The 25,378-nt window shown below is 51.1% G+C and overlaps 3 protein-coding genes across 3 annotated transcripts; all 3 read left to right on the top strand.

Moving 5' to 3' along the window:
* The first annotated feature begins 1,539 nt into the window (after window positions 1–1,539).
* LOC144245891 (C-type lectin domain family 4 member D-like) lies at window positions 1,540–5,744 on the top strand. Its single transcript, XM_077781279.1, has 6 exons — window positions 1,540–1,576; window positions 2,480–2,575; window positions 3,940–4,032; window positions 4,382–4,533; window positions 4,760–4,881; window positions 5,597–5,744. The coding sequence occupies exons 1-6, from the start codon at window positions 1,540–1,542 to the stop codon at window positions 5,742–5,744; spliced, it is 648 nt and encodes a 215-aa protein (XP_077637405.1).
* Window positions 5,745–11,557: 5,813 nt separating this feature from the next.
* On the top strand, window positions 11,558–15,781 carry LOC144248881 (C-type lectin domain family 4 member D-like). Its single transcript, XM_077790860.1, has 6 exons — window positions 11,558–11,594; window positions 12,494–12,589; window positions 13,960–14,052; window positions 14,403–14,554; window positions 14,781–14,902; window positions 15,634–15,781. The coding sequence occupies exons 1-6, from the start codon at window positions 11,558–11,560 to the stop codon at window positions 15,779–15,781; spliced, it is 648 nt and encodes a 215-aa protein (XP_077646986.1).
* A 3,738-nt stretch (window positions 15,782–19,519) lies between these two features.
* On the top strand, window positions 19,520–23,724 carry LOC144248880 (C-type lectin domain family 4 member D-like). Its single transcript, XM_077790859.1, has 6 exons — window positions 19,520–19,556; window positions 20,460–20,555; window positions 21,920–22,012; window positions 22,362–22,513; window positions 22,740–22,861; window positions 23,577–23,724. The coding sequence occupies exons 1-6, from the start codon at window positions 19,520–19,522 to the stop codon at window positions 23,722–23,724; spliced, it is 648 nt and encodes a 215-aa protein (XP_077646985.1).
* Window positions 23,725–25,378: the final 1,654 nt, after the last annotated feature.

Raw genomic sequence — 25,378 nt, 5'->3', positions numbered from 1 at the left:
ACCTGGGTTCGCTTCAATCAGGCCAGCCCATCCCACTCCCAGTGGCAGGGATCTCAGTCTCAGTCCTTGGGAGGGGGATCCAATCTCCTTCTGTCACGGTGGTCACGAGGCAGATGAGGGGTCTTCTGTGGGAGATCACCAGACTTACCCCAGAAAGTTCATTTGGCTAAGAGGTGGGAAAATTATTGTGGCGAGCAGGTATCATGAAACAGGCGCCAGCATATAGGGTGAGTCGCCCCCCTGGCAGTCCTTTGCTGCAAGCAGTGTGCTGAGGAGGCAAACACACCTGCAAGCAGCAGGAATTGTGTGGGACTGGAGGAGCCCCTGCTTCCACAAAGGGGATGTGTTCTTGCATCTGTAGTCAACGGGGGGCTGGTAGGAGACTGGAGGTCACACAAGTCTTCCAAATATGTTTTTATATGGTTGAGAGCTCATGAACATTAGTTACATAAAGAGCTTTACAAATGTAGGCTCTGACCCCACCTGCAGCCTGTTGTGCACAAAATAACAGAATCAGAGGATGTCTTCTACAGAGAGCTCAGGCTTGTCCTCACTTGTAAGCAACTCTGTGCACTGATCTTGTGAAGCTTCAGCTGAAATGCCTGAGCTGTTGCTATGAGCTCTCCTATTCCTGTGTCTCTGCACCCATGCATTCCTCTCCACAGGGAGGAACCAGCTGATGGAACAAGAGCAGAGGCTGAGTTGCCATTTCAGTCCATTCAGAGGACATTGGGATCCAGGAGGAATCCTTCCTCCTTAGGGTCATCCTTAGGAGTCTGAAGCTGCTGGACTTGAATCCAGGTCTCCTTGAGAACTGCAAGGAACACCATGTATGCTTGCAGCTTTTGTAGTCATAACCGAGGCAAAATTATTGATCTGTCATACAAAGGGACTACAGCACCATCCAGTGATCCTTTCTGTTCTCCAGTCCCACTGAACTCCTCTGCCCAAAGCTCCATCCTTTCTTCCAGCAGAATTAGTTCAAAACAGTGTTGGCAAGTTCTCTCTTGTGCTCAGGAACTCTGAGCTCAGGATGCACATGAGCACTCACCAGACTCAGTCACAGATATGCTTTCCTCTCAGTTTTGGCCCCCAAATGGGAATTTGCAGGCTGTGCTCAGTGGATTTAGCCCTTTGCTAGCAAATGCCAAATATACCTGCCTGTGCATGTATTCCCACACACATGGACCCTCAGCAGGGGAGAGCAGCACCAGAGAGGGAAGGCCATGTATGACGTGAGAAACTGCCTGAGACTGTGTGAGCTGCAGAGATGCTCCTCTTCATTTTTTTTCCTTTGCCTTGGTGACTTTCTGTGTTGCAGTGACTATGGCGTGAAGTGTCTGGGCAGGGTAATGATGGAAGTTCCTCAATCCCCTTGTGCTGTAGGGTCCACCCAGGATATGGCTTTTTCAGCACATCAGATTAGAGCCTGTGAAGGCCCCTCACCAGTGTGGGAGGTGCCTTGTGAAGGAGGAAGGCTGTTGGTGGCCACACTGGTAACAGGGATCCTTGGAGAAGGGTGATCCTCTTGTAGAGATAATGAACAGCCAAGGGAGAATCAGTCCTGGAAGTGCAGGTAACCCCAAAACTTTCCTTCTTTTCTCTCTTCCTGTCAAAAGAATAGTGGGTCAAGACAGGGCTGGGATGGATCCTGGGCATGGGGTGGTGGCTGGATCTCCTACCAGGGGATGGGGCTTAGGACAAGGGCAAACAGATGAGGGAAGTTGGGCAATGCCCAGGCTGGCAGAATGACTTTTTTCTAGAGCCAGAGGAAATGGAAGTCCAGGCAGAGCGTGCCCTGGTATTCCCTTCAGTGGTGTGTGTGTAAACAATGGGGCTGAAGGGTGCTATCCTTCTGTGATTGCCCTGCTAAAGCTCTCTGCATCCTGCTGAGCACAAGTCCCTGCTCCCACCTCTGGTGTCTCCAAGGAAAACCGGCCAGGGCTCTCCCTGGAGCTCCCAAGTGCCTCTTCCCTGTGTGCAGACAATCCCTCTGTGTGTCTGGCTGTGCACACCCTGAGCTGGGCACTCACTCCTTTGGGGCACTGTGCCACTGCAGAAAGGGGCTCACGGTACAGAGGCAAAATCCAGGTAGTGAGAGAAAGAAGCTCTGAAGAGAGAGGAAGAGGAGGGAGATCTAGAAAGAGCGTTCAGTGACAGACAGGGTAATGGAAGGCAAGAAGGAAGATGTGTTGAGGAGAAAGGAGGTCTGACAGGACAAAGGGGGAGTGAGGTTTGGACACAATATACACAGGTCCTGTGATAAACAGGGAAATCCAAAAGCAGCCTCAGGGCTGCCCCTGTGCTTCTGTACTCTGTGAGTCTGAGCCACTGCTAGGGTCAGGCTGCAGGACCTGCTTCCAGCACCTGTGGGGCTCCCCAGTCCCTGGCAGGAGGTTGTTGGGGAACAGAGCCCCCGGCGTTATCCTGCTTCTAACTCTGGGCTGGGGCATTCTCACTCTTGCTTTGTGTTTTTCATCGCCAGCAGAAGAGAGAAGCTGCCCCTGGCTGAACATCTGGGTCTTCCTTATTTTTGTCCTTCCAATCAAAGCTGCCCTTGTGACCATCTGCCTTGGTGAGTTCCTGGGTGTCTTAATTCCTTTGGGATGAATGGCTCAGGTGGCTGCCCTTGGTCAGGTGGAAAACCCATATCCTAGTTCCTCTGCCAGCAGGCAAATGGGCTTCACCAAAACACAGGTCAGAGATCCCTTCTCATGCAGCCTCAACCTTTGTGAGAACATATCTGTAGCTTTTCATCCACCATTTGAATCTCTGGACATAAGGCAGGTCTCGTATCCAAGAGATTTGGCTGTGTAAGGAACTGCCTGTGCAGGCAGCAAGGCTGTCAGAGCAGTTTGCTCTAGGTCTCTCTCAGTCTGCATGAGCTGAGAGCTTGGACAGCTCTTCTCTGGTGGAAGTGTTTCCAGAGGACTGTGAGCCCATGATTTCCTACCCTGCTTCCCCAGGAAGGCTAAGGCAGTAGCAGTGTCTCTCAGCCAACAGAGGTTTCAGGCTATCAGAGGAAGACACTGACCCTTTTTGATCCCTAGAGAGATGAACAGCTCCAGAGCAGGGCAAATCCCTCAGCTCAATCAAAGTAAAAATCTTCTCTCTTTGCAGCCTTTATCTTTGGGTAGGGATAAGGACACGTTTATTGGCAATGTGGGTGGTCAGACAGGCATTGCCCTTGCCCATCTCCTCTGAGCCTTCTTCCATTACAGCAATTCACTAATCAGGCACTGGAGCCACTAGGATTGGTCTGCTCATAAGTAAAAATAGTTCTAAATTAAAGGATTGATGAATCTGGATTGTTAAGAATCAGGATCCAGGCATCTGGATTGCTAAGCATGCCCGGAGAAGCTCCTAATCCATTCTCCTGTGTGTTGGAGTTACCAGTAATTCCTTGGGATTGTGGCTGTGGCCTGTTACCAAGAGTGCATTATTCCCCACAAACTGGAGCTAGGAAGTCCTAGGGGTTTATGCTGCACCCTGGTTTCAGCAGCTCCAGCTGTGAGTGATTCCCTTCACCTGGACTGGGTGTTGCTGATGGAACAGGGTGTTGCTGACTCCTCCAAAGGCCTGTTGATATGTAGCTGAGGAAGGCACAAAGTGTGACAATGAGAGGCTGCTTTGCAGGCTGGCAGCTGGGCTGTGGGTATGTGCATGGCAGAGTGGCTGTGCCTGGGAGGGATCACTCCTGCCATGTGTGTGGCATGTCCCCAGTGGGATGTGCTTCCAGGGGTCCCTGTGCTGACTGACTTGGAAGACGGTCCCTTTCTGGCTGGGAAGGAAGCTGTGCCACTGGTGCGGGCCAGGAGAGCTGACAGCTGGGACAATGCCTGCTGGGGAAATGGTGGAAGGAGAGTCAAGGGGCCAGAGATGCCGGGTGAGGAGCTGGGAGGAAGGGGTAATGCTGCTGCCTTTCCTCTCCCTTTGCAGTGTTTCCCTTCAGCCACAGCAGTGACCAGCCCTCAGCCCTGCAGCAGCAGTTCTCAAAGTGGGAGTGCGACTCAGCGGTGCCACAAGGCACAGGTCAGTACTCAGTGTCCCCTCTTCCCTGGGGATAAGGGCCTCAAGGAGGCTGTAGCAGGGCAAGTCCAACCACATCCCCAAGAGAACTTTGGGGAGACCTGAGATCCCCTCACAAGGATTTCCACAGCTTTGGGAACACAGAGCTCTCTGGTCATACCCCAAAGCAATGGGAAGACATGTCTGAACTATCCCTGTGTTTTCAAGCACTATCAGGAACTGTCAGGAAACTATGAAGCACTGTCAGGAGAGGTCAGTGAGGAGGACATGAGCACTGTCCCTGCAAAACCTGGATCTCTGCAATCACCATCACTTGTTAGTAGCCTTCCTCTCTCTGATTCTCCCTGCACAGAGCGTGGCTGGACATGCTGCCCAAAGGGCTGGAGAAGGTTTCAAAGAAGCTGCTATTTCCTGTCCCTTGATAGGATGAATTGTGCTGAGAGTGCACAGAACTGCACTGGGATGGGCTCCCAGCTGGTGGTGATCACCAGCAAGGCAGAACAGGTAAGTGCACAGGGCTGAGAGAGGAACCCAGCAGGCAGAGACACAGTGCTGGGCCCTGGAGGGGACTCAGAGCCCTCCGTGTCCTGCAGGGGAGGGGGAAGATCCTGTCTGCACCTCTGCAGCACCAGCCCCATCTGCCACCTGCCCCAGCCCACGGGGACTCCTGATGACACTCTGTGCTCAGTCCTGCCCCTCATGGGCACTGCACTCTCTCTCTGATTGCCAGGAATTCCTCTCCATGCAGAAATCTCCACCCATGAAAAGACCTAATATCTACATTGGTCTGTTAAAGGATAAGGTGGGCCAGTGGCAATGGGTGGACAAGACTCCATACAATGGGACACCAACGTGAGTATCTCTGGATGAAGAGTGTTTGGTGTGACTCCTGGTAGGGAAAGAAAGTAGGAGAGATGTGAGAGGTTCAGCTGGTGCATGAGAGGGTGTTGTGACCCCACTGCCTTGTCGGAGATTGAAGGTGCAGCAGGAGAGAACTTTGTAGGACACCAGGTTCCAGTGGCCCCATCTCTGTGGATATTGGTTATGAATTAACTACCTGTGACCTAGAAACCATTGCTGTAAGCACAGAAAAAGGCTGCATCTTGCCATCAGCAAGAACCCTTAGTAGCTGACAGGCCTTGCCTGGCCTGCACAGCACTTAAATGCACAAAATGGCCTGTGCTGAAATGAATGGAAAGAGATGGGCCACAGGGAGAGAGCACCAAGGCTGTCCTTGCTGTGCCTTCTTCTGGAGAACACATTTGCCCTGGAGGCCCACCCTGGCCTCTGCTGGGAGTGAGGTGCATGGGGTGAGTGGTGGTGATCAGCTCCCCCCAGCAGGATGGAGCAGGGCCCTGTTGTGCTGGAAGGCTGTAGGAAGGAGGCAGGTTTCCATGTGTCACTGGTGCCAGTGGGATGTGGAGCGGGAGGGAGAGCACTGGTTCTATCCATGAATCAGCACTGGGAATTTCTGTCTCTTGCCTTCAAGTCTTGCATCCCACTGCGGCCTTTTCCAGCAGTGCTTTACAGTGGACACTGGGGAGTAACAAGCCTGTCTCTGTCCCAGGTTCTGGCGACAAGGAGAACCAAGTGATAACCTTGATGAGAACTGCACAGTTATACATGTGCCTGAAGGAAATCTGAATAACTGGAATAACGTCAAACCATTTACGATGCATCATCGAATTTGTGAAGCTGCAGCAGTAATTGTGTGATGGAAATATCCCTGTCCTGAGTAAAGCTGGGAGCTGAGCAGGGAGCTGGGAACAACGCTGTCTGTGCTGGGATCAGTGGGGAGCTCTGACACATCTTCACTGTGTGGGGTGGGACCATGTGTGTGGAAGTGCAATGAGCTTTGTCCAGCATCCCCAGTGCACGTGGTGGCTCAGGGAACACAGGGAGGCTCAGGCTCTTTGAAGCAGGTCCTGTGTTCTTGTGTCTTCTTCTCTCTGAGTGGCTCCAGGAGCCTGTGGCAGAAAAGAGAAGGACTTCTCCAGGAGGAAGACACAGGAGTGGAAGTCAGATATTCAGAGTTTCAATGTCCTTTGCCTCCTTGAGCAGAGCTGTTTGCTTTTTGTTGATTCACACGCAAAATGTCCTCTAGCTGTTCTGGTTTTGCTGAACAACTTCTGAAATGTTAGACAGGAGAAAATACAATATCACAGCAATGAAAAAAGATCTTGTGTTCTGTGTGCATATCTCTCTTCCCTTTTTAATCTCTAAGATGTGGGAGTATAATATTCAAATCATGGAATAATTTGGGTTAGAAGGAACTTTAAAGGGTAGTCTAGTTTCAAGCCCCCTAGGTCAAGGGCAGGGACACCTTCTGCTAGACCAGGCTGCTCATATCCCCATCCTGCCACGCCTTGAACATACTGGAGGTAGGACACATCTCTAGGGACACCTGATTTCCAGTGCCTCACCACCTCACCTTCCTAAATATTAGGAAGGAAGCACTATTCCTCCCTAATATTTAATGGAATCCTGCCCTCTTTCAGTCTAAAGCCATTCCCCTTTGCCCTATCATGACATTCTTGTGTAGGAGGTCCCTCTCAGCCTGGCTATTTCCTCTGCTCTAGTATTGACCCTTCTAGGGATTTGACTTTTTTCCATGGGATACATTTAATAACACAAGCAGATGTGAAGAAGTGTCACAGGCAGCTGTGAGAAAGCAGCTGTCAGCTGAGACCTGTGGTGGTACCAGGGAACTGGAGAAGTGCCATGCTGCAAATATCCTCCCTTCCCTTTCCTGGTGTCCTGGTCCTCTCCAGGTTCCCAGTGCAGATGTGTATCTCATGCAGAACTAACTCCTTCTCTGACGCCACTTGAGTTCATATCCCTTGGAGTCCTGTGGTGGGAATATGTCCACTGTGCTCTTCAGAGCCTCTTTAGGCCAGACATTTTTCTCCCCTCTTCCACGGCTTTCTTCCCAGTTCCAGGCCTTACTTTTCCTTTCATCTTCTACTTAACCTATTTCTTTATGTAATTTTTGTCTCTTTGCCTCAGCCTACTCTCATTCCCTGCTGGCTCTGCCTAAGCCCAGTTCTCTGCCTGTGAGCACAATACAACTTCCTTCAGTACCCGTAAGTCCCATTTCTAGACCCAGAGTCAATGTGCCTCCCCTGGAGACCCACTGCCAGACAGGTTTTCTGGTTTGGGGACTTTTATCAGGGTCAAGTTCGTCCCTGCAAAGCAGCATTTTAACCACTTCCCTCAGAGTTTATTTGCATGGTGACTTTCTTCTTCACTGTGTATTTGCATGTATCTGCCTTTCAGCAATGTATTCTTCCCAGGTTTTGAGCTAATTTCTCTAGTTCCCAGATCACTTGTCCTCCCAGCTTGTCTCCTGGCCTTTTGGCTTGTCCCTTCTCAAGTCTTCATGGCAATTTCTGCTCTTTGACTTCTTGTTACCTTTTCCTCCCCAGAGGGTTCTGTCTTTGGATGAGTGGAATGAAATAGTCCATGCTTCGCCTCCTTCTGAACACAGCCTGAAAAACAGGATAGGGAGCAAAAGAAACGCAGTGGCGCTCCTCCTCTGTGATCCCACTGTGTCCTCTCACTTCATAGAATGCCTCTCCATCTTCCTTGAGAGTTCTTCCTGCACAGGAGTCCTGGGGTGAGACTTTCTTCCTGAAACATGCAGGAGATGAGCCCTCATGGAGCCAGTTCCTGCCTGGCCTACCAGGCTGTCATTTCAAGGATGCGTAGTAGTGACAGCACATCCTCCTGGCCCTGCAAGTGAGGGCCTGTCCATCCACACACCTAGAAACCACACCCTGCAGTGCACAGCTTCTCCCAACACCAGCCTGGGGTGCTGGGCTTGGGTCTGCCCCAAGGGGAACTCCTTATGCAGGCTCTTTGACATTTCTTGCTTTGCCATGCAGGATCCCCTTTAGGCCTCCCCTCTGCCATAACTCCTGGCACACAAGCAGGACAGGGAGCACATTTCCTCTCTTGCCTCCTCCACACAAGAGCCAGCCCAGCACAGCAGGGTCAGGCCTGCTGGGGAGCAGCCAGCTGAAGGTGCACAGTCCCTGAAGGCCAGAGCTGACCAGCAGCTTCCTCTGCTGGGTGTCCACTCCTGGGGTCAGCCTGCACTGAGCAGCAGCCCCTGCTGGGTCTGGACACAGTCCCCTCTCCTTGGCTGTAGGAAGAAGGCAGGATTGCATTCATCGTGGACTGATGCCCATGGGAACAGGGCAGGAGGAGAACAAGGCTGAGTCATCCTGGGAGTTTGGGATGAATCAGGATCTGCAAGACTCTGTCTCCATATCCCTCTGAGCCCTGAGACCCCAGGTGCTGATACTCCTCCCTCCCTGCAAGACTTGACGAGGCCATGTTGGAAGATAATGCGTCTCCTCTTCGGAAGCTCTGGGGAGCTGACTAATGTGAAAGGTGGAGCCTGTATTGTAATCCTCCAGAAGGCAGCAGGAGAGCAGGGCTAGAACAACCTCCTACAGCAATGAGAGCCATTGTCTCCAGATATCTGAAGCAGAAGCATAAAATGCCTGATGGAGGAAACCTCATCCTGAGGACAACGGGGAGACCAGCAGTTATACACAGAGGGTTTTTGAAATGAGTACGAATACCGAAGCCTGCATCCCCACTTGGCTGAGAGGGAATATTGTTTGGAAGACAGATGGTCAGGCAGTTGGTACCATCCCTCCCTCCTCTGGTCTCTGGTCTGAACACTTCTAACTCATCCTCTCTTCATGTGAAGGATGACCATCCCAAAGATGCTTCAGGTGCCTTGTTAAGGCCTAGGAACCTTCTCTCAGTTACTCCTGCCTGGCAAAGATTGGCTTTACAATGAGATTGGCTATTTCCTGTCAGTTACTAGGACACCTGGTCAGGGATATGGCCAGCTGCCTGAGGAACAATCAGCGTTGTCCCCATGCCTTTGGGGACTCTCCAGAAAAAAGGCCATATTCCCTCTCTGTCTTGGGCACTCTGTGTCCTGCTATTGCTGCCCCCGTGAAACTAGAGGTGCTGCACAATGGGCTGGAGAGGCTCTCTCAGTTGTTGATTCCACATATTGCCTGAAGATGTCTTTGAATACAAGGACGCAGGCTCCCACAGGGTGGGGATCAGTGCAGAACACATCATCAAAGTGGGAGTCTTCCCAAGGGAGTCTTGCAAACAGATACTCTAATTGGCCAGTGTTTGACCTCCTGAACCCTCTGGTTGTGATCCTGGCTTTTGCTTTTTGCCTTCTCACGTGATCCTGGCATCCCAAGATCTCAGAATTACTGCAGATAAGCTGGCACCCAACCTCTACTTTGCCAACATTTCTGCCACATTGGGAAGTGTGAGATCCAGCAGAGCCCATCTCATCCTTTGGTCCTCCGTAACCTCTCTCATAAAGCTCCATGATAATGATCCCGCAGTGTCCTCCTGGATTTATTTCATTTTTCCTGCTGCAAACAAAGTTCAGAAACTGCAGCACAAGCCGCAGAGCCTGACAGCTGCCTCTGTGAGCTGCCCTCACACACTGCTGGGGCTCGGGGCTCTGGGGCTGGTTTCAGGCTGTGAGAGGGCAAAACAACCACACACAGTAGCAGCAATTTTCTCTGGGATTAATTCTCTCTTCCTGTGTTGACCCTGCTGCTAGCACTTGTGCTGTGCTTTCTGCCTTTTGCTTTGTTAGTGTTTCCTTGCAGGCTACTTGCCCTTATGTCAGTGTTGCAGATAAGTCTTTCCCTTCAAATCATTTGGAATTCCAGAAAACTGGATAGCAGGACTGCTCAGGAGGTTCAGGTTGATGGAGAAACTGTCATCAGCCACTGAGAAAGAGAGAATGTCCTCCACCAAGTTCATTTCTGAACAAGAGCACGCTTTGCTGGTCTTTGTACTTGGAACCCTCTCTAGCCTTACCCATCCCACCTCATGTTGCTCAGATGGCCTGGGCAGCAGCAAGTGATAAAAAGAGGAGTGTGCATGCCAACAGCTGTGTGAATTCAATAGCTGCCACTATTTGAGGGGGCATTTGCCTCAAACCACTGCTGTGAAAGAAGACCATGACCACCAGCTTAACAGTAACCAGGGCATTAGGGAAAGGTCCCTGAGGCAGAGAAGAAACCGTCTGAAAACAAATTTTAGATGAAGCAAGAGGAGTTAAGAGGGAGAGGAGAGGGAAGTGGGAAGTGGGCCACTGAGCCCAGGCTGTTCTGCAACTTGGCCACCTCTGTCTGTAAGAAGCTCCCTGGCAGCCGAGTGCCGTGGGTGACCCCAGTCGGTGCAGCAGGCACAGACCCACAGTTCTGCAGGGTGACAAGGTGAGCCTGTGCTTTCACCTGTGCTTCAGAGGCTGCTGGAAGAGCTGTGAATACTCATATACCCTACATCTCCAGCAGGAAGTGTGTGGGACCAGGGGAACCCCTGATTCCACAAAGGGGATGTGTTCTTGCAGCTGCACTTCCTGGGGGGCTGCTGGGAGACTGGAGGTCACACAAGTCTTCTTAATGTGGTTCCATGTGGGGTGAGAGCTTGTGAACATTAGTTACATGAAGATGGTTACAAATGTAGGTTCTGATCCTGCCTGCAGCCTGTTGTGCACAAAATAACAGAATCAGAGAATGTCTTCTACAGAGAGCTCAGGCTTGTCCTCACTTGTAAGCAGCTCTGTGCACTGATCTTGTGAAGCTTCAGCTGAAATGCCTGAGCTGTTGCTATGAGGTGCATATCATCTGAGTCTCTTCAGAGGACTATGAGATCCAGCTGGAATTTTTATCTTAAGGGAATCCCTTAAGGGGGACAGTGTCCAGCAGGAGTTTCATTTGAGTTGCCCAGAAGAATTGCTAGAAGCATGACATGAAAAAGCTGTAGCATTTTCTGGCCAGACCAAGGAAAAAGTCATGATCTGTCATGCACAGTGCATCTGCTACCATCCAGAGATCTTTTCTGACCTTCAACCCAAAATGCCAGGTCATATTGAACTCCTCTGCCCAAAGCTCCATTTTTTCTTCCAGCAGAATTAGTTCAAAACAGTGTTGGCAAGTTCTCTCTTGTGCTCAGGAACTCTGAGCTCAGGATGCACATGGGCACTCAACAGGCTCAGTCACAGATATGTTTTCCTCTCAGCTTTGGCTCCCTTTTGCAGGCTGTGCTCAGTGGGTTTAGCCCTTTGCTAGCAAATGCCAAATATACCTGCTTGTGCATGTATTCCCAAACACGTGGACCCTCAGCAGGGGAGAGCAGCACCAGAGAGGGAAGGCCATGTATGACGTGAGAAACTGCCTGAGACTGTGTGAGCTGCAGAGATGCTCCTCTTCATTTCTTTTCCTTTGTCTTGATGACTTTCTGTGTTGCAGTGACTATGGCGTGAAGTGTCTGGGCAGGGTAATGATGGAAGTTCCTCAATCCCCTTGTGCTGTAGGGTACACCCAGGATATGGCTTTTTCAGCACATCAGATTAGAGCCTGTGAAGGCCCCTCACCAGTGTGGGAGGTGCCCTGTGCAGGAGGAAGGCTGTTGGTGGCCACACTGGTAACAGGGATCCTTGGAGAAGGGTGATCCTCTGGTAGAGATAATGAATAGCCAAGGGAGAATCAGTCCTGGAAGTGCAGGTAACCCCAAAACTTTCCTTCTTTTCTCTCTTCCTGTCAAAAGAATAGTGGGTCAAGACAGGGCTGGGATGGATCCTGGGCATGGGGTGGTGGCTGGATCTCCTACCAGGGGATGGGGCTTAGGACAAGAGCAAACAGCTGAGGGAAGTTGGGCAATGCCCAGGCTGGCAGAATGACTTTTTTCTAGAGCCAGAGGAAATGGAAGTCCAGGCAGAGCATGCCCTGGTATTCCCTTCAGTGGTGTGTCTGTAAACAATGGGGCTGAAGGGTGCTGTCCTTCTGTGATTGCCCTGCTAAAGCTCTCTGCATCCTGCTGAGCACAAGTCCCTGCTCCCACCTCTGGTGTCTCCAAGGAAAACCGGCCAGGGCTCTCCCTGGAGCTCCCAAGTGCCTCTTCCTCATGTGCAGACAATCCCTCTGTGTGTCTGGCTGTGCACACCCTGAGCTGGGCACTCACTCCTTTGGGGCACTGTGCCACTGCAGAAAGGGGCTCACGGTACAGAGGCAAAATCCAGGTAGTGAGAGAAAGAAGCTCTGAAGAGAGAGGAAGAGGAGGGAGATCCAGAAAGAGCGTTCAGTGACAGGGTAATGGAAGGCAAGAAGGAAGATGTGTTGAGGAGAAAGGAGGTCTGAAAGGACAAAGGGGGAGTGAGGTTTGGACACAATACATGTAGGTCTTGTGATAAACAGGGAAATCAAAAAGCTGCCTCAGGGCTGCCCCTGTGCTTCTGTACTCTGTGAGTCTGAGCCACTGCTAGGGTCAGGCTGCAGGACCTGCTTCCAGCACCTGTGGGGCTCCCCAGTCCCTGGCAGGAGGTTGTTGGGGAACAGAGCCCCCGGCGTTATCCTGCTTCTAACTCTGGGCTGGGGCATTCTCACTCTTGCTTTGTGTTTTTCATCGCCAGCAGAAGAGAGAAGCTGCCCCTGGCTGAACATCTGGGTCTTCCTTATTTTTGTCCTTCCAATCAAAGCTGCCCTTGTGACCATCTGCCTTGGTGAGTTCCTGAGTGTCTTAATTCCTTTGGGATGAATGGCTCAAGTGGCTGCCCTTGGTCAGGTGGAAAACCAATATCCTAGTTCCTCTGCCAGCAGGCAAATGGGCTTCACCAAAACACAAGTCAGAGATCCCTTCTCATGCAGCCTCAACCTTTGTGAGAACATATCTGTAGCTTTTCATGCACCATTTGAATCTCTGGACATAAGGCAGGTCTCGTATCCAAGAGATTTGGCTGTGTAAGGAACTGCCTGTGCAGGCAGCAAGGCTGTCAGAGCAGTTTGCTCTAGGTCTCTCTCAGTCTGCATGAGCTGAGAGCTTGGACAGCTCTTCTCTGGTGGAAGTGTTTCCAGAGGACTGTGAGCCCATGATTTCCTACCCTGCTTCCCCAGGAAGGCTAAGGCAGTAGCAGTGTCTCTCAGCCAAGAGAGGTTTCACGGCTATCAGAGGAAGACACTGACCCTTTTTGATCCCTAGAGAGATGAACAGCTCCAGAGCAGGGCAAATCCCTCAGCTGAATTAAAGTAAAAATCTTCTCTCTTTGCAGCCTTTATCTTTGGGTATGGATAAGGACACGTTTATTGGCAATGTGGGTGGTCAGACAGGCATTGCCCTTGCCCATCTCCTCTGAGCCTTCTTCCATTACAGCAATTCACTAATCAGGCACTGGAGCCACTAGGATTGTTCTGCTCATATGTAAAAATAGTTCTAAATTAAATGATTGATGAATCTGGATTGTTAAGAATCAGGATACAGGCATCTGGATTGCTAAGCATGCCCGGAGAAGCTCCTAATCCATTCTCCTGTGTGTTGGAGTTACCAGTAATTCCTTGGGATTGTGGCTGTGGCCTGTCACCAAGAATGCATTATTCCCCACCAATTGGAGCTAGGAAGTCCCAGGGGTTTATGCTGCACCCTGGTTTCAGCAGCTCCAGCTGAGAGTGATTCCCTTCACCTGGACTGGGTGTTGCTGATGGAACAGTCCCAGCTGGGGGTGACTCCTCCAAAGGCCTGTTGATGTGTAGCTGAGGAAGGCACAAAGTGTGACAATGAGAGGCTGCATTGCAGGCTGGCAGCTGGGCTGTGGGTATGTGCATGGCAGAGTGGCTGTGCCTGGGAGGGATCACTCCTGCCATGTGTGTGGCATGTCCCCAGTGGGATGTGCTTCCAGGGGTCCCTGTGCTGACTGACTTGGAAGACGGTCCCTTTCTGGCTGGGAAGGCAGCTGTGCCACTGGTGCGGGCCAGGAGAGCTGACAGCTGGGACAATGCCTGCTGGGGAAATGGTGGAAGGAGAGTCAAGGGGCCAGAGATGCCGGGTGAGGAGCTGGGAGGAAGGGGTAATGCTGCTGCCTTTCCTCTCCCTTTGCAGTGTTTCCCTTCAGCCACAGCAGTGACCAGCCCTCAGCCCTGCAGCAGCAGTTCTCAAAGTGGGAGTGCGACTCAGCGGTGCCACAAGGCACAGGTCAGTACTCACAGTGTCCCCTCTTCCCTGGGCTAAGGGCCTCAAGGAGGCTGTAGCAGTGCAAGTCCAACCACATCCCCAAGAGAACTTTGGGGAGACCTGAGATCCCCTGACAAGGATTTCCACAGCTTTGGGTACACAGAGCTCTCTGGTCATACCCCAAAGCAATGGGAAGACATGTCTGAACTATCCCTGTGTTTTCAAGCAGTATCAGGAACTGTCAGGAAACTATGAAGCACTTTCAGGAGAGGTCAGTGAGGAGGACATGAGCACTGTCCCTGCAAAACCTGGATCTCTGCAATCACCATCACTTGTTAGTAGCCTTCCTCTCTCTGATTCTCCCTGCACAGATCGAGGCTGGACATGCTGCCCAAAGGGCTGGAGAAGGTTTCAAAGAAGCTGCTATTTCCTGTCCCTTGATAGGATGAATTGTGCTGAGAGTGCACAGAACTGCACTGGGATGGGCTCCCAGCTGGTGGTGATCACCAGCAAGGCAGAGCAGGTAAGTGCACAGGGCTGAGAGAGGAACCCAGCAGGCAGAGACACAGTGCTGGGCCCTGGAGGGGACTCAGAGCCCTCCGTGTCCTGCAGGAGAGGGGCAAGATCCTGTCTGCACCTCTGCAGCACCAGCCCCCTCTGCCACCTGCCCCAGCCCACGGGGACTCCTGATGACACTCTGTGCTCAGTCCTGGCCCTCATGGGCACTGCACTCTCTCTCTGATTGCCAGGAATTCCTCTCCATGCAGATAAGTCAACCCCTGAGAAGAGATAATTTCTACATTGGTCTGTTTGAGGTGAAGGTGGGCCAGTGGCAGTGGATTGCAATGTCTCCATACAATGGGACACCAACGTGAGTATCTCTGGATGAAGAGTGTTTGGTGTGACTCCTGGTAGGGAAAGAAAGTAGGAGAGATGTGAGAGGTTCAGCTGGTGCATGGGAGGGTGTTGTGACCCCACTGCCTTGTCGGAGATTGAAGATGCAGCAGGAGAAAAATTTGCAGGACACCAGGTTCCCATGGCCCAGGTTCCCATGGCCCCATTCCTGCTGGATATTGATTATGAATTAACTACCTGTGACCTAGAAACCATTGCTGTAAGCACAGAAAAAGGCTGAATCTTGCCACCAGCAAGAACCCTTAATAGTTGACAGGCCTTGCCTGGCCTGCACAGCACTTAAATGCACAAAATGGCCTGTGCTGAAATGAATGGAAAGAGATGGGCCACAGGGAGAAAGCACCAAGGATGTCCTTGCTGTGCCTTCTTCTGGTGAACACATTTGCCCTGGAGGCCCACCCTGGCCTCTGCTGGGAGTGAGGAGCATGGGGTGAGTGGTGGTGATCAGCTCCCCCCAGCAGGATGGAGCAGGGCCCTGTTGTGCTGGAAGGCTGTAGGAAGGAGACAGGTTTCCATGTGTCACTGGTGCCAGTGGGATATGGAGTGGGAGGGAGAGCACTGCTTCTATCCATGAATCAGCACTGGGAATTTGTGTCTCTTGCCTTCAAGTCTTGCATCCCACTGTGGCCTTTTCCAGCAGTGCTTTACAGTGGACACTGGGGAGTAACAAGCCTGTCTCTGTCCCAGGTTCTGGCGACAAGGAGAACCAAGTGATAACCTTGATGGGAACTGCACTGTAATGGATGTGGTTGGAGTAACTCTTTACATCTGGAATAACGTCAAACCATTTACGATGCATCATCGAATTTGTGAAGCTGGAGCAGTAATTGTGTGATGGAAATATCCCTGTCCTGAGTAAAGCTGGGAGCTGACCATGTAGCTGGGAACAACGCTGGCTGTTCTGGGAACAGTGGGGAGCTCTGACACATCTTCACTGTGTGGGGTGGGACCATGTGTGTGGAAGTGCAATGAGCTTTGTCCAGCATCCCCAGTGCACGTAGTGGCTCAGGGAACACAGGGAGGCTCAGGCTCTTTGAAGCAGGTCCTGTGTTCTTGTGTCTTCTTCTCTCTGAGTGGCTCCAGGAGCCTGTGGCAGAAAAGAGATGGACTTCTCCAGGAGGAAGGCACAGGAGTGGAAGTCAGATATCCAGAGATTCAATGTCCTTTGCCTCCTTGAGCAGAGCTGTTTGCTTTTTGTTGAGTCATACACCAAATGTCCTCTAGCTGTACTGCTTTTGCTGAACAACTTCTGAAATGTTAGAGATGTGAAAATACAGATTTAGACCAATTTAAAAAGGCCATGGTATTTTTATGCATATCTCTCTTTTCTTGTCCACCTCTAAGATGTGGGAGTATAATCCAGAAATCATGGAATGGTTTAAGTTTGAAAGGACTTTAAAGAGCAGTCTAGTTTCAAGCCCCGTATGTCAAGGGCAGGGACACCTTATTCTAGACCAGCTTGCTCATATCCCCATCCTGCCAGGCCTTAAACATATTTCAGGGATGGGACATCCACAGCTTTTATAGGCAAATGGTTCTAGTGCCTCACCACGTCACAGTAATGTATTCCTTCCTAATATTTAATCAAAACCTGCCCTCTGTCAGTCTAAATTCATTCCCCTTTGCCCTATCATGACATTCTTGTGTAGGAGGTCCCTCTCAGCATGGCTATTTCCTCTGCTCTAGTATTGACCCTTCTAGGGATTTGACTTCTTTCCATGGGATACATTTAATAACACAAGCAGATGTGAAGAAGTGTCACAGGCAGCTGTGAGAAAGCAGCTGTCAGCTGAGACCTGTGGTGGTACCAGGGGACTGGAGAAGTGCCGTGCTGCAAATATCCTCCCTTCCCTTTCCTGGTGTCCTGGTCCTCTCCAGGTTCCCAGTGCAGGTGTGTATCTCATGCAGAACTAACTTCTTCTCTGATGCCACTTGAGTTCATGTCCCTTGGAGTCCTGTGGTGGGAACATAACCACCATGCTCTTCACAGTCGCTTTGGGTCTGAAATACTTCATCCCTCTTCCAGTGGCCTGGACAGCAGCAAGTGCTAGAAATAGGAGTATGAATGCAAACTAGTGTGTGAATTCAATAGCTGCAGCTATTTGAGGGGGCATTTGCCCCAGGCCACTGCTGTTAAAGCAGAACATGACCACCAGCTTAACAGTAGTAACCAAGGCATTAGGGAAAGTCTTCTGAGGCTGAGAAGAAGCAGTTTGAAAACAAAGTTCAGAAGAATCAAGAACGGTTTGAGAGAGAGAGGAGAGAGAAGTGGGAAGGAAGTGGGCCACTGAGCCCAGGCTGTTCTGCAACTTGGCCACCTCTGTCTGTAAGAAGCTCCCTGGCAGCCGAGCGCCGTGGGTGACCTCACTCCTGGTACTGCGGGGTGCCGCAGGCACAGACCCACAGTTATGCAGGGTGACAATGTGACCCTGTGCTTTCACCTGTGCTTCAGAGGCTGCTGGAAGAGCTGTGGATACTCACGAACCCTCTTTCTCCATCTGTCACGATCTGCTAGGACAAGCAAATTCGTGGTGGTTCTTTTCACCGATCCCAGAAGTGCAAAAGACAAATAGCACGGGACTATCAGTTTAATCACAACAAATGCACCTTTTTTAGGGGCCAAAACAGTAAATGCGATAGAGGGGTCAGAAAAGAAGATAAAGGGATAGAGAGAAAAAGAGGAAGAGGGGGATGGGCATAGCTACCAACGCATAGATGAAGTCCTCAAAGGTCTGGATAATGGGGATCTGTCTTGTCACGCCAGGGAGAATCTCCAAGTCTCTGGTTAACTCAGGGGTTTGTTAACTCAGGGCTTTGTCTGGTTAATCCAGGGGTTTGTCTGTCAAGAAGGGGGGGAACATGCAAAAGACAATGAAAGTCCATTGAAACCCTTGAGAGGGAGTAGGTGAGTCCATTGAAGCCCCTGAAGGGGAACAGGTACAATGCAGAGTAAGTCCCTTGCAGCCACCGAGGGGGAGCAGGTCATGTCATCAGCCATGAGCGAGAGCCATTGTTTTCTTGGTTCAGCAACCACACCTGGGTTCGCTTCAATCAGGCCAGCCCATCCCACTCCCAGTGGCAGGGATCTCAGTCTCAGTCCTTGGGAGGGGGATCCAATCTCCTTCTGTCACGGTGGTCACGAGGCAGATGAGGGGTCTTCTGTGGGAGATCACCAGACTTACCCCAGAAAGTTCATTTGGCTAAGAGGTGGGAAAATTATTGTGGCGAGCAGGTATCATGAAACAGGCGCCAGCATATAGGGTGAGTCGCCCCCCTGGCAGTCCTTTGCTGCAAGCAGTGTGCTGAGGAGGCAAACACACCTGCAAGCAGCAGGAATTGTGTGGGACTGGAGGAGCCCCTGCTTCCACAAAGGGGATGTGTTCTTGCATCTGTAGTCAACGGGGGGCTGGTAGGAGACTGGAGGTCACACAAGTCTTCCAAATATGTTTTTATATGGTTGAGAGCTCATGAACATTAGTTACATAAAGAGCTTTACAAATGTAGGCTCTGACCCCACCTGCAGCCTGTTGTGCACAAAATAACAGAATCAGAGGATGTCTTCTACAGAGAGCTCAGGCTTGTCCTCACTTGTAAGCAACTCTGTGCACTGATCTTGTGAAGCTTCAGCTGAAATGCCTGAGCTGTTGCTATGAGCTCTCCTATTCCTGTGTCTCTGCACCCATGCATTCCTCTCCACAGGGAGGAACCAGCTGATGGAACAAGAGCAGAGGCTGAGTTGCCATTTCAGTCCATTCAGAGGACATTGGGATCCAGGAGGAATCCTTCCTCCTTAGGGTCATCCTTAGGAGTCTGAAGCTGCTGGACTTGAATCCAGGTCTCCTTGAGAACTGCAAGGAACACCATGTATGCTTGCAGCTTTTGTAGTCATAACCGAGGCAAAATTATTGATCTGTCATACAAAGGGACTACAGCACCATCCAGTGATCCTTTCTGTTCTCCAGTCCCACTGAACTCCTCTGCCCAAAGCTCCATCCTTTCTTCCAGCAGAATTAGTTCAAAACAGTGTTGGCAAGTTCTCTCTTGTGCTCAGGAACTCTGAGCTCAGGATGCACATGAGCACTCACCAGACTCAGTCACAGATATGCTTTCCTCTCAGTTTTGGCCCCCAAATGGGAATTTGCAGGCTGTGCTCAGTGGATTTAGCCCTTTGCTAGCAAATGCCAAATATACCTGCCTGTGCATGTATTCCCACACACATGGACCCTCAGCAGGGGAGAGCAGCACCAGAGAGGGAAGGCCATGTATGACGTGAGAAACTGCCTGAGACTGTGTGAGCTGCAGAGATGCTCCTCTTCATTTTTTTTCCTTTGCCTTGGTGACTTTCTGTGTTGCAGTGACTATGGCGTGAAGTGTCTGGGCAGGGTAATGATGGAAGTTCCTCAATCCCCTTGTGCTGTAGGGTCCACCCAGGATATGGCTTTTTCAGCACATCAGATTAGAGCCTGTGAAGGCCCCTCACCAGTGTGGGAGGTGCCTTGTGAAGGAGGAAGGCTGTTGGTGGCCACACTGGTAACAGGGATCCTTGGAGAAGGGTGATCCTCTTGTAGAGATAATGAACAGCCAAGGGAGAATCAGTCCTGGAAGTGCAGGTAACCCCAAAACTTTCCTTCTTTTCTCTCTTCCTGTCAAAAGAATAGTGGGTCAAGACAGGGCTGGGATGGATCCTGGGCATGGGGTGGTGGCTGGATCTCCTACCAGGGGATGGGGCTTAGGACAAGGGCAAACAGATGAGGGAAGTTGGGCAATGCCCAGGCTGGCAGAATGACTTTTTTCTAGAGCCAGAGGAAATGGAAGTCCAGGCAGAGCGTGCCCTGGTATTCCCTTCAGTGGTGTGTGTGTAAACAATGGGGCTGAAGGGTGCTATCCTTCTGTGATTGCCCTGCTAAAGCTCTCTGCATCCTGCTGAGCACAAGTCCCTGCTCCCACCTCTGGTGTCTCCAAGGAAAACCGGCCAGGGCTCTCCCTGGAGCTCCCAAGTGCCTCTTCCCTGTGTGCAGACAATCCCTCTGTGTGTCTGGCTGTGCACACCCTGAGCTGGGCACTCACTCCTTTGGGGCACTGTGCCACTGCAGAAAGGGGCTCACGGTACAGAGGCAAAATCCAGGTAGTGAGAGAAAGAAGCTCTGAAGAGAGAGGAAGAGGAGGGAGATCTAGAAAGAGCGTTCAGTGACAGACAGGGTAATGGAAGGCAAGAAGGAAGATGTGTTGAGGAGAAAGGAGGTCTGACAGGACAAAGGGGGAGTGAGGTTTGGACACAATATACACAGGTCCTGTGATAAACAGGGAAATCCAAAAGCAGCCTCAGGGCTGCCCCTGTGCTTCTGTACTCTGTGAGTCTGAGCCACTGCTAGGGTCAGGCTGCAGGACCTGCTTCCAGCACCTGTGGGGCTCCCCAGTCCCTGGCAGGAGGTTGTTGGGGAACAGAGCCCCCGGCGTTATCCTGCTTCTAACTCTGGGCTGGGGCATTCTCACTCTTGCTTTGTGTTTTTCATCGCCAGCAGAAGAGAGAAGCTGCCCCTGGCTGAACATCTGGGTCTTCCTTATTTTTGTCCTTCCAATCAAAGCTGCCCTTGTGACCATCTGCCTTGGTGAGTTCCTGGGTGTCTTAATTCCTTTGGGATGAAGGGCTCAGGTGGCTGCCCTTGGTCAGGTGGAAAACCCATATCCTAGTTCCTCTGCCTGCAGGCAAATGGGCTTCACCAAAACACAGGTCAGAGATCCCTTCTCATGCAGCCTCAACCTTTGTGAGAACATATCTGTAGCTTTTCATCCACCATTTGAATCTCTGGACATAAGGCAGGTCTCGTATCCAAGAGATTTGGCTGTGTAAGGAACTGCCTGTGCAGGCAGCAAGGCTGTCAGAGCAGTTTGCTCTAGGTCTCTCTCAGTCTGCATGAGCTGAGAGCTTGGACAGCTCTTCTCTGGTGGAAGTGTTTCCAGAGGACTGTGAGCCCATGATTTCCTACCCTGCTTCCCCAGGAAGGCTAAGGCAGTAGCAGTGTCTCTCAGCCAACAGAGGTTTCAGGCTATCAGAGGAAGACACTGACCCTTTTTGATCCCTAGAGAGATGAACAGCTCCAGAGCAGGGCAAATCCCTCAGCTCAATCAAAGTAAAAATCTTCTCTCTTTGCAGCCTTTATCTTTGGGTAGGGATAAGGACACGTTTATTGGCAATGTGGGTGGTCAGACAGGCATTGCCCTTGCCCATCTCCTCTGAGCCTTCTTCCATTACAGCAATTCACTAATCAGGCACTGGAGCCATTAGGATTGGTCTGCTCATAAGTAAAAATAGTTCTAAATTAAAGGATTGATGAATCTGGATTGTTAAGAATCAGGATCCAGGCATCTGGATTGCTAAGCATGCCCGGAGAAGCTCCTAATCCATTCTCCTGTGTGTTGGAGTTACCAGTAATTCCTTGGGATTGTGGCTGTGGCCTGTTACCAAGAGTGCATTATTCCCCACAAACTGGAGCTAGGAAGTCCTAGGGGTTTATGCTGCACCCTGGTTTCAGCAGCTCCAGCTGTGAGTGATTCCCTTCACCTGGACTGGGTGTTGCTGATGGAACAGGGTGTTGCTGACTCCTCCAAAGGCCTGTTGATATGTAGCTGAGGAAGGCACAAAGTGTGACAATGAGAGGCTGCTTTGCAGGCTGGCAGCTGGGCTGTGGGTGTGTGCATGGCAGAGTGGCTGTGCCTGGGAGGGATCACTCCTGCCATGTGTGTGGCATGTCCCCAGTGGGATGTGCTTCCAGGGGTCCCTGTGCTGACTGACTTGGAAGACGGTCCCTTTCTGGCTGGGAAGGCAGCTGTGCCACTGGTGCGGGCCAGGAGAGCTGACAGCTGGGACAATGCCTGCTGGGGAAATGGTGGAAGGAGAGTCAAGGGGCCAGAGATGCCGGGTGAGGAGCTGGGAGGAAGGGGTAATGCTGCTGCCTTTCCTCTCCCTTTGCAGTGTTTCCCTTCAGCCACAGCAGTGACCAGCCCTCAGCCCTGCAGCAGCAGTTCTCAAAGTGGGAGTGCGACTCAGCGGTGCCACAAGGCACAGGTCAGTACTCAGTGTCCCCTCTTCCCTGGGGATAAGGGCCTCAAGGAGGCTGTAGCAGGGCAAGTCCAACCACATCCCCAAGAGAACTTTGGGGAGACCTGAGATCCCCTCACAAGGATTTCCACAGCTTTGGGAACACAGAGCTCTCTGGTCATACCCCAAAGCAATGGGAAGACATGTCTGAACTATCCCTGTGTTTTCAAGCACTATCAGGAACTGTCAGGAAACTATGAAGCACTGTCAGGAGAGGTCAGTGAGGAGGACATGAGCACTGTCCCTGCAAAACCTGGATCTCTGCAATCATCATCACTTGTTAGTAGCCTTCCTCTCTCTGATTCTCCCTGCACAGAGCGTGGCTGGACATGCTGCCCAAAGGGCTGGAGAAGGTTTCAAAGAAGCTGCTATTTCCTGTCCCTTGATAGGATGAATTGTGCTGAGAGTGCACAGAACTGCACTGGGATGGGCTCCCAGCTGGTGGTGATCACCAGCAAGGCAGAACAGGTAAGTGCACAGGGCTGAGAGAGGAACCCAGCAGGCAGAGACACAGTGCTGGGCCCTGGAGGGGACTCAGAGCCCTCCGTGTCCTGCAGGGGAGGGGGAAGATCCTGTCTGCACCTCTGCAGCACCAGCCCCATCTGCCACCTGCCCCAGCCCACGGGGACTCCTGATGACACTCTGTGCTCAGTCCTGCCCCTCATGGGCACTGCACTCTCTCTCTGATTGCCAGGAATTCCTCTCCATGCAGAAATCTCCACCCATGAAAAGACCTAATATCTACATTGGTCTGTTAAAGGATAAGGTGGGCCAGTGGCAATGGGTGGACAAGACTCCATACAATGGGACACCAACGTGAGTATCTCTGGATGAAGAGTGTTTGGTGTGACTCCTGGTAGGGAAAGAAAGTAGGAGAGATGTGAGAGGTTCAGCTGGTGCATGAGAGGGTGTTGTGACCCCACTGCCTTGTCGGAGATTGAAGGTGCAGCAGGAGAGAACTTTGTAGGACACCAGGTTCCAGTGGCCCCATCTCTGTGGATATTGGTTATGAATTAACTACCTGTGACCTAGAAACCATTGCTGTAAGCACAGAAAAAGGCTGCATCTTGCCATCAGCAAGAACCCTTAGTAGCTGACAGGCCTTGCCTGGCCTGCACAGCACTTAAATGCACAAAATGGCCTGTGCTGGAATGAATGGAAAGAGATGGGCCACAGGGAGAGAGCACCAAGGCTGTCCTTGCTGTGCCTTCTTCTGGAGAACACATTTGCCCTGGAGGCCCACCCTGGCCTCTGCTGGGAGTGAGGTGCATGGGGTGAGTGGTGGTGATCAGCTCCCCCCAGCAGGATGGAGCAGGGCCCTGTTGTGCTGGAAGGCTGTAGGAAGGAGGCAGGTTTCCATGTGTCACTGGTGCCAGTGGGATGTGGAGCGGGAGGGAGAGCACTGGTTCTATCCATGAATCAGCACTGGGAATTTCTGTCTCTTGCCTTCAAGTCTTGCATCCCACTGCGGCCTTTTCCAGCAGTGCTTTACAGTGGACACTGGGGAGTAACAAGCCTGTCTCTGTCCCAGGTTCTGGCGACAAGGAGAACCAAGTGATAACCTTGATGAGAACTGCACAGTTATACATGTGCCTGAAGGAAATCTGAATAACTGGAATAACGTCAAACCATTTACGATGCATCATCGAATTTGTGAAGCTGCAGCAGTAATTGTGTGATGGAAATATTCCTGTCCTGAGTAAAGCTGGGAGCTGAGCAGGGAGCTGGGAACAACGCTGGCTGTGCTGGGATCAGTGGGGAGCTCTGACACATCTTCACTGTGTGGGGTGGGACCATGTGTGTGGAAGTGCAATGAGCTTTGTCCAGCATCCCCAGTGCACGTGGTGGCTCAGGGAACACAGGGAGGCTCAGGCTCTTTGAAGCAGGTCCTGTGTTCTTGTGTCTTCTTCTCTCTGAGTGGCTCCAGGAGCCTGTGGCAGAAAAGAGAAGGACTTCTCCAGGAGGAAGACACAGGAGTGGAAGTCAGATATTCAGAGTTTCAATGTCCTTTGCCTCCTTGAGCAGAGCTGTTTGCTTTTTGTTGATTCACACGCAAAATGTCCTCTAGCTGTTCTGGTTTTGCTGAACAACTTCTGAAATGTTAGACAGGAGAAAATACAATATCACAGCAATGAAAAAAGATCTTGTGTTCTGTGTGCATATCTCTCTTCCCTTTTTAATCTCTAAGATGTGGGAGTATAATATTCAAATCATGGAATAATTTGGGTTAGAAGGAACTTTAAAGGGTAGTCTAGTTTCAAGCCCCCTAGGTCAAGGGCAGGGACACCTTCTGCTAGACCAGGCTGCTCATATCCCCATCCTGCCACGCCTTGAACATACTGGAGGTAGGACACATCTCTAGGGACACCTGGTTTCCAGTGCCTCACCACCTCACCTTCCTAAATATTAGGAAGGAAGCACTATTCCTCCCTAATATTTAATGGAATCCTGCCCTCTTTCAGTCTAAAGCCATTCCCCTTTGCCCTATCATGACATTCTTGTGTAGGAGGTCCCTCTCAGCCTGGCTATTTCCTCTGCTCTAGTATTGACCCTTCTAGGGATTTGACTTTTTTCCATGGGATACATTTAATAACACAAGCAGATGTGAAGAAGTGTCACAGGCAGCTGTGAGAAAGCAGCTGTCAGCTGAGACCTGTGGTGGTACCAGGGAACTGGAGAAGTGCCATGCTGCAAATATCCTCCCTTCCCTTTCCTGGTGTCCTGGTCCTCTCCAGGTTCCCAGTGCAGATGTGTATCTCATGCAGAACTAACTCCTTCTCTGACGCCACTTGAGTTCATATCCCTTGGAGTCCTGTGGTGGGAATATGTCCACTGTGCTCTTCAGAGCCTCTTTAGGCCAGACATTTTTCTCCCCTCTTCCACGGCTTTCTTCCCAGTTCCAGGCCTTACTTTTCCTTTCATCTTCTACTTAACCTATTTCTTTATGTAATTTTTGTCTCTTTGCCTCAGCCTACTCTCATTCCCTGCTGGCTCTCCCTAAGCCTAGTTCTCTGCCTGTGAGCACAATACAACTTCCTTCAGTACCCGTAAGTCCCATTTCTAGACCCAGAGTCAATGTGCCTCCCCTGGAGACCCACTGCCAGACAGGTTTTCTGGTTTGGGGACTTTTATCAGGGTCAAGTTCGTCCCTGCAAAGCAGCATTTTAACCACTTCCCTCAGAGTTTATTTGCATGGTGACTTTCTTCTTCACTGTGTATTTGCATGTATCTGCCTTTCAGCAATGTATTCTTCCCAGGTTTTGAGCTAATTTCTCTAGTTCCCAGATCACTTGTCCTCCCAGCTTGTCTCCTGGCCTTTTGGCTTGTCCCTTC

Source organism: Lonchura striata, chromosome 2 (assembly GCF_046129695.1).
Source record: "Lonchura striata isolate bLonStr1 chromosome 2, bLonStr1.mat, whole genome shotgun sequence".
NCBI classification, from domain to species: domain Eukaryota; kingdom Metazoa; phylum Chordata; class Aves; order Passeriformes; family Estrildidae; genus Lonchura; species Lonchura striata.
This window is presented reverse-complemented; position numbering and strand designations above follow the sequence as displayed.

Bases quoted from the DNA above. Each gene is read 5' to 3' on its own strand.
- LOC144245891 (XM_077781279.1), top strand. From the start codon at position 1,540: ATGAACAGCCAAGGGAGAATCAGTCCTGGAAGTGCAG. The intron at 4,534-4,759 runs GTAAGTGCACAG...TCTGATTGCCAG, and splicing joins TCACCAGCAAGGCAGAACAG to GAATTCCTCTCCATGCAGAA. The intron at 4,882-5,596 runs GTGAGTATCTCT...TCTCTGTCCCAG, and splicing joins CCATACAATGGGACACCAAC to GTTCTGGCGACAAGGAGAAC.
- LOC144248881 (XM_077790860.1), top strand. From the start codon at position 11,558: ATGAATAGCCAAGGGAGAATCAGTCCTGGAAGTGCAG. The intron at 12,590-13,959 runs GTGAGTTCCTGA...CTCCCTTTGCAG, and splicing joins CCTTGTGACCATCTGCCTTG to TGTTTCCCTTCAGCCACAGC. The intron at 14,903-15,633 runs GTGAGTATCTCT...TCTCTGTCCCAG, and splicing joins CCATACAATGGGACACCAAC to GTTCTGGCGACAAGGAGAAC.
- LOC144248880 (XM_077790859.1), top strand. From the start codon at position 19,520: ATGAACAGCCAAGGGAGAATCAGTCCTGGAAGTGCAG. The intron at 19,557-20,459 runs GTAACCCCAAAA...TGTGTTTTTCAT, and splicing joins AATCAGTCCTGGAAGTGCAG to CGCCAGCAGAAGAGAGAAGC. The intron at 20,556-21,919 runs GTGAGTTCCTGG...CTCCCTTTGCAG, and splicing joins CCTTGTGACCATCTGCCTTG to TGTTTCCCTTCAGCCACAGC.